This window comes from Austrofundulus limnaeus, unplaced genomic scaffold, assembly GCF_001266775.1.
Source record: "Austrofundulus limnaeus strain Quisiro unplaced genomic scaffold, Austrofundulus_limnaeus-1.0 Scaffold318, whole genome shotgun sequence".
NCBI lineage: Eukaryota > Metazoa > Chordata > Actinopteri > Cyprinodontiformes > Rivulidae > Austrofundulus > Austrofundulus limnaeus.
Genome location: NW_013952720.1, coordinates 141,003 through 148,515, shown reverse-complemented (window position 1 = coordinate 148,515; position 7,513 = coordinate 141,003). Strand labels below are relative to the sequence as shown.

The 7,513-nt window shown below is 40.9% G+C and overlaps 2 protein-coding genes across 4 annotated transcripts in view; both read right to left on the bottom strand.

Annotated features, from left to right (window-relative positions):
• tyro3 (TYRO3 protein tyrosine kinase) overlaps positions 1–1,729 on the bottom strand; it is a gene marked incomplete in the record, with an annotated part of 19,301 nt that extends 17,572 nt beyond the window's left edge. The window contains 2 exon segments of the mRNA XM_014022121.1: positions 329–512; positions 1,406–1,729. Of these exon segments, the coding sequence (XP_013877575.1) occupies positions 329–512; positions 1,406–1,469 (248 nt within the window).
• A 461-nt stretch (positions 1,730–2,190) lies between these two features.
• lrrc57 (leucine rich repeat containing 57) lies at positions 2,191–6,641 on the bottom strand. Of its 3 annotated transcripts, none has more exons than XM_014022119.1 (6): positions 6,436–6,641; positions 5,182–5,400; positions 4,956–5,091; positions 3,796–4,064; positions 3,529–3,714; positions 2,191–3,452 (listed from the first exon to the last, which is right to left on the bottom strand). In XM_014022119.1, the coding sequence occupies exons 2-6, from the start codon at positions 5,263–5,265 to the stop codon at positions 3,411–3,413; spliced, it is 717 nt and encodes a 238-aa protein (XP_013877573.1). In that variant the 5' UTR covers positions 5,266–5,400; positions 6,436–6,641; the 3' UTR covers positions 2,191–3,410. The 3 variants fall into 3 exon arrangements, with proteins under 3 accessions (XP_013877573.1, XP_013877572.1, XP_013877574.1); XM_014022118.1 differs by having other exon boundaries at positions 5,182–5,397; XM_014022120.1 differs by lacking the exon at positions 6,436–6,641 and having other exon boundaries at positions 5,182–5,431.
• Positions 6,642–7,513: the final 872 nt, after the last annotated feature.

The following is a 7,513-nucleotide window of genomic DNA, read 5'->3' as shown; positions in this document are numbered from 1 at the left end:
GTTAACTTACCCATCAGTTAACTGGTTGTTACTTGTCAGTTAACTGGTTAAATGAATCATTAGTTAACTGGTTAAGTTACCCATCAGTTAACTGTTTAAATAAATCATCAGTTAACTGGTTAAATGACTCAGTTAACTGGTTATGTTACTCGTCAGTTAGCTGGTTAAATGAATCATTAGTTAACTGGTTAAATGAATCATTAGTTAGCTGGTTAAGTTACCCATCAGTTAACTGTTTAAATAAATCATCAGTTAACTGGTTAAATGACTCAGTTAACTGGTTAAATGACTCATCAGTTAACTGGTTAAGTGATTAGTGTTTGCGGACCTGTGGGACGTCTCCCAGTGCTGCTCTCCCAGTGTGAGGAACACCTGGTCGGTGCTGTACAGCTTCTCTCCATCTTTGATCCACATGATGTCCGGTTCCGTCACGCCCTCCACGGCGCAGCCCAGCCTCACCTCTTTCCCCTGAGAGACCGTCTGATTGGACGGGTGTTTGGTGAACAGAACACCTGCGAGAAGAAGAATCAGCGAGAACTGATGGAAAGAAACGAAGACCAAAGAAAACCCTCAAAGGGTTCTCTGGGTTCTGGTCTGGGATGGAACTCCTGTKAATAAGACACCCTGTGTTAAAGACTCATTCTGATTTATGTGTTTACCAAAAGCGGTGACAGAGTAAGAGAGGTTTTTGTGGGAAAATTTTTTTTCTAAAACTTGAGACGACATCATCAAACKGAGTTGAATGTTGTGAGGAAAAATCTGTAAAATTCCTTACATTTAAAGTGTAATTGTGTGCAAAATATTTACATTTATCAGAATGTTACTGCAGACATGTAAAGTGCAGCTTCCTGTTAGCAGTGTAAACTCTAAATGATGTTTCTGTCATGAAGACTTTCTGAGCTGCAGATCCAAACAGACCTAGTTTTTCTCATATTTTCCTAAAATCCCATTGATGTCTATGGGGGCATATTTCTTGCTGTTTTTCAAAATTTTGCCCACATTTTCCGACATACTGCTATTAAAAGTTATTGCACATTACAAATGATTAAAGCACTGTTTGACCTTTAATGTATGTGTTTTTTAAGAAAAAATAACTGCAGAGAACGAGGAGTTTGAAGGACAGGTACTCATTTTCTTTTAAACAAACTGATTCCCTCGAAAATCTGAGCATTTTAAAGTTTATTTAGTTGTAACTTTGTTTAAGTTGTCTTAAAATCAGATCAAACTTGTGATTTATCTCGGCCAGAGTCTTCTTGTTAATTCGGCTGACTTTTGACCATTTTAATTACTTAGATAAAAATAGACTTTCATGGTTTTGAGGTGCGGCTGAAAAAAATAGAAAGTGTAAAAGTTCAGAGCAGACGTTGTAAGAACAAGTTCTACATGTGATGGCATGTGAACTCACCGTTCCCTCTGGTTCCTGAAAGGCTCAGGAGGAAAACAACAACCGTCCACAGAAGCGGCTTCATCTTCTCATTTTGTTTCTGGGCAGAAAAAAAACCCCAATGAACGTCGGTTTAGAGCCTCATTTCTCAGCCAACAAAAACAGGTTCTCCGGTGTGAGAACCKGTGAAGTGATAAATGTCGGTGGGTGGAGTGAGACTCCGGAGTTTGGACTTAAAGAACTATGAGAAACAAGTGCACTCAGACCAGTCTTAAATTACGCGTTTTAGTTTTGTCCGCATACTTCCGATATTACGGTACCAATCTACGAAGAGGRATTTCAAAATAAAACCGTGGTGTTATTATTACCTGATAATTTAACCAATTATTTACAAACTTTTGTGTCCATTCAGGTCCTTCACAAGACAAACCACGTTCCTTCCTAAAATCTAGATCTGGAGCTGAAAACTTGTACTGGTTTGAATCAGAAAACCTGGTACGTCTTTTACGTTGAAAGGGTCTCCTGATGGRTGTTACCATAATACCGGAAGTTAGCGCGCATCACCAATGTGTTAATCCCGTGGAGATGTGGAGTCACAGCGCCTCCTTCTGATGAATCGAAAAGGCACAAGTTGATTTCTTTTCACTTATTTTCGTAGCTTCTGTTTATTTATAAAGTTTAAGCAGCTTTAAAATCAAAAGTTAAAATTAGGATTAAAGTGGACAAATATGAGGGAGGTGTGTTTGTTTCAGAGAAAAAGCACCAGAATGAATCAAACAGAAATAAAACAGACAGAAAAACAGGTGTTCAGTTCATCCTGAAACAGGTTTTATAAATTAATGAGTCCAACATTTATTTCATCAGTTCAGACATTCAGAACATCAGGAGCAAACAGAACAAACATTTAATAAAACTCCTGGATTCAATCATGCAGCTTTAATGTTTTCACAGAACCAGAACCTGATGGATACTAACGAGGCGATGAAGATTCAGATGTTTTGTGTCAGAAATGTGCAGAAGTGACTTCAGACAGAAAACCTTTGAAGTGTGAAACAAAGATCCTGTTAGCCCTCAGAGGATTTGATGAGGACAACTCTCAGCTACCACCACCTTCTGTTCGCTAACATCGATTACATGATCGCCCCTCATGGCAGCAAAGAGACCTTCTGGGACCAGAACATCAGAGACCAGAACGTCCAGGACATCTGGGACCAGAATGAACCGGATCATCCGGGACCAGAACATCTACAGACAAACAAAGTTCGGGTGTCTCCCCAACACGTGAACGAACTCAGCAGGACCGGAGCTACGAGACAAACATGTCGGTTCTGTTTGGATCCAGATCAAAGTTCACAGATATTCAACAGTTCTGGACCTCCGTCTGGTCTGGGTCCAGTCAGGTACAGGTCTGAGGTTTTAGCAAAATCACTTCAGAAATAAAAAAACTTCCCAGGAGTCTGTCCTGTGTGGATCAGCTGTGTGAGGTTCATTTGATCCAGAACAGTTTCAGAACTGATCCAGAACTGTTCCAGAACTGATCCAGAACTGATCCAGAACAGTTCCAGAACAGATCTGAACAGTTCCAGAACTGATCCAAAACAGTTCCAGAACAGTTCCAGAACTGATCCAGAACAGTTCCAGAACTGCTCTGAAATGTCTGTTTGTTAAATCAGATTCATGTCGTCCATCATCACCAGAGTGAGACATCGTCTCGGTTTTTAGCATCTTTCTCCATCAGAACCAGTCTGGCTGCAGGATCTTGTGGGGGGTTGTTAGACCAGTCTGGCTGCAGGGTCAGGTCTTAGCGGGGGTGTTAGACCGGTCTGGCTGCAGGGTCTTGGGGGCGGGTGTTAGACCAGTCTGGCTGCAGGATCTTGGGTAGGTGGGGGGTAGACCGGTCTGGCTGCAGGGTCTTGTGGGGGTTATTAGACCGGTCTGGCTGCAGAGTCTTGTGGGGGGGTGTTAGACCAGTCTAGCTGCAGGGTCAGGTCTTGTTGGGTCCAGGACTTGGACTCTCAGGGGTTCTTCAGGCAAACTTCTTCTTGGTGGCGGTGAAACGCTCCATGTACTGCAGAGGACAGAACAGAGGCTGTTAAAGACCAGAAGAGACCTGGACTCTGTACACCCTCAGATGGGGGTCTCACCTGGTCGTAGCCCTCCAGGTCTCGCAGCTTCTTTACCTCAAACAGGTTTCCCTCCACAGAGAACAGGGACACCTGGGACTGGGTCAGGATGGACGAGGGGATGGAGGACAGTTCCAGACAGTTCTCCTCCAGACGGAGGACCTTCAGACGGGGACAGCGGGACACCTCCGCTGACAGTCCTGAGATCTGGACCGGGGCACAGAAAACCACATCAGAAGGACTCTGCAGGATTCAGTTCTGGGGTGTCCGGACACAGGACCCGGTTACCTGGTTCTGGTTGAGGTTGATCTCGATAGCCTGCAGCTCAGATACCTCCGCAGGAACGGTCCGGATCTGGTTCTGAGACARGTCCAGCAGGTCCAGGTGCCTCAGGGTTCCCAGTCCAGAGGGGAAACTAGAGAACTGGTTCCCRGACAGGCTGAGGGTCCGCAGGGCTCTGAGCTGGCCCACAGCRGGGGGCAACTGCTGGAGCCGGTTCCCGTTCAGACTCAGGGTCTCCAGCTTCTTTAGCTTCCCGATGTCCTCAGGGAGGACAGCTGAGGACAGAAGAACCAGGTCAGAAGAACCAGGGTCAGAAGTACGGGATCAATGTTGTGCCAACAGGATCTGAATCTGTGTGTGCATCATTTAAACTGAATTTAAAGTTTTGAATTTAAATCAATTTTCTTTGAAAATGTATTTTGGTTTATTAAAAATTCAGTTTGACTACTTTCACTTTCAGTTCCATAATTCAGATTTTTGTGTCACATCCTGGTCCTTGAGAAAGCCAGGCAGAGTAATCAAACACAGATCCACAGATTTATGTTTCACTTTGGTGAAGTTTCCCTTCTGGATGTAACAGAGTTGATGCAATCCACTGTAAAAGTGACAAAAACACACAAAGTTATTTTATTGCAGTGATTAATTTGACCTATATGTAGAAAATGTTACATTTACATGATGACATCATGGATCACATATTGATCAGATGCTGCTGCTGACTGATCCATGATGTCATCATGTAAATGTAACATTTTCTACATATAGGTCAAATTAATCATTGCAATAAAATAACTTTGTGTGTTTTTGTCACTTTTACAGTGGATTGCATCAACTCTGTTACATCCAGAAGGGAAACTTCACCAAAGTGAAACATAAATCTGTGGATCTGTGTTTGATTACTCTGCCTGGCTTTCTCAAGRACCAGGATGTGACACAAAAATCTGAATTATGGAACTGAAAGTGAAAGTAGTCAAACTGAATTTTTAATAAACCAAAATACAGTTTAAAAAAAACTAATTCAGATACAAAACTTTAAATTTAGTAAAATTTATTTTCAAACCAATGCATTCAGATTCAATCTGAGCAATTCTAATTCACTTCCTGCTGGCACAACATTTATCCCGTACAGAAGGGTCTTCTGAAAGACCAGGGGGTCTGACACTCACTGAGACGGTTGCAGTTCAGGGTCAGACTCTTCAGCTGCAGGAAGTTCCCGATGAACGCAGGAAGGACCTCGATCTTGTTCCCGGACAGATCCACAGTCCTCAGGTTGGACGTGAGTCTCTGAAGTTCCTCTGGAAACTGAAACGAGACAAACCTTCAAAGACCTGAACCCTCAGAGTCCGGATCGTCAGCCCCCCCACATACACACACACACACACACACCCTCACCTCTGGCAGACCTTTTCCTGTCAGCTGAAACACGCCCGTCTTCTGGGACGTCTCCAAGTGGGACTTCAGCGCGCTGTTCCCCATCCTGGCCTGCAGTCCTGGTCCGGGTCTAGTGCAGGAGGGCAGGGCTCATGTCTCGAGGAGCAGAGATGGATCAGCTCCTCCTCCTCCTCCTCTTCCTCAGTCGGCGTTAATGAGATCAGACGATGAAAATCCCTGCTGGGTCGACAAACAGCCTCAGTAAGACCTGCTGAAAAGAGGCGGAGCCTCCAAACAATGTCATCAAATTTCAAAGTGTTGACTTACAAAATGAGATGTAAGAAGAAAAGAAAGAGAAAAGAAAACATTTTGCCAGGGGGTGGAATTCTATACATTAAAAAACAATAAAGTCAATAATAATAATGCTAATAAAAGAAAAATAAACATAATGAAGTCCTAGTATATTACATTTTTTGAACAAATTTACAAGTTTTCACAGCTTTTGGATTATCGGACGAAGCAATCAGATGATTGTACCAATTCTTGTCCTTCATAAAAATAGAGAATAAAGGTCTGTTAGTGCTGAACTTGCATTTGTGTTTATAATACTTAACAAGAAGAACGAGTTGATCATAAAGGAGTCAGTTCTTTTTGTCAAAAGTAGTAAAGCCAAGGATGACAGTCTCATAACTGAGATGAGTTTGTGGGGAAATAACAAATATAAGGTTCATTATATCATCACAGTTCCAAAACAAATGAGTCTTCAGTCTGCGTGGAACAGATTTAAATCTAGACAAATATCGGTTGGTATGATAGAATCTGTGGACCAGTTTATAAGACTTTTCTTTAACTTTGTTTATAACAAAGAATTTCATTACAATTACGGTTGCTTGATTTTATTAGTTTGTTTTTTCCTCCAGTTATCATGTAAAGAAACTTGTTCTTATAAAAAAATATCTCTATTATTGTCAAATGATATATTTGTGAGGAGAATAGTTGTGTTTATAAATCAATATAACAAAGATTGTTTATATAAAGTTGACTAACAGTAATAAGCTACACTACACACCCAGCTGACGTCAACATGCAACCATCAGCTGTGAAACGGTCACGTGACATGAAGTCGACGTCACTCAGGTGTGACACACCAACAACAGGTGCCTTCAGTCCAGCTCGAGTCGGTTTTCAGATTTCCCTGAAGATGAGTGACTGACACAGTTAGCCTGTGTGCTAACAGGTTTAGCTAACCGGAAGAGGTTCTTGGACGGTCCTCACCTCTGCTTGGACTCGCGGACCCGCTTCTGATCCGGATCTGTAAACCCGAGTTCTGATAGGAAAGAAGAAAAGTTCGATTCGATGAAGGAAAGTTCGGAGTAAAAACAGCGGAGGGTGTAGTGACTTCTTCTTCTCTCCTGTTGTTGTTCTTCTTCGTGGGTTTATTGGTAAAACCCGCTTAAAGTTTCATTACCGCCACCAACCGGACAGAACTGTGAACAGGCGGAAGATTCCTCTGCTTTCTTTTATTTCTTTTATTTCTTTTATTTCAAACTGACAAATTTACTTTATTCTGATCTTATTTTATTTTTTCTTGTTATTTTTTTGTTTTTTATTGTTAATTTTAACCTGATGCAGTGTTGTATGCTTCCACAGCTTTTCCAATGCCTGTTATTTATCACAAAATGCTTTTTTAAAATAAATTCAAAAATACAATATAAGGCATAATTCAGATACAAAGATATACAGTTTAACTTGTTGCTGCACAGGTCCTCTGACCTGTTTGAAGGGTTTGATCTGAAGTCTCAGTTTTCTTCTGTTTTCAAACTAGTAAAAAGTTTTTGCGTTTGAACAGACTTGTTGAAATTCTCTGGTAAATTTAGTTAACATACGCAGTTTTATTCTAATGCTGAGTCATGAAATAAGCTGAATTGGCTAAATTAAAGCTGAAACTGTAACACCTAATTTCCCTCTTGGATCAATAAAGTATTTTTTTATTTGTAAAAAAAAAATATCCTGGTGTTGAAACTGGACCAGATTTATGTTCTGAATCAGATCAGATGTCAAACATTTATTAAAATAAACAAAGTAACATTATTTAGAGATGAAAGTATTTAAACTGAAGACTTAAATCTGGTTTTTAAAGGTTAAAAAACTTGGTTTCCAGCAGTTATATYAAACAAATACTGGATCACTTTCAGTGTAAACTGAAGTTTCAGCTGCTTGCTGTGTTACTGCTTTTATAGAACTTTATTTTGGCCAAGAAAACAAAAGCTACTTTTTTATTTCTACTGTTAATAAAAAAATAAATAAAAATTCTACTGTTAATGAACTCTGAGTGAGTCCTCCTGTCGATAGA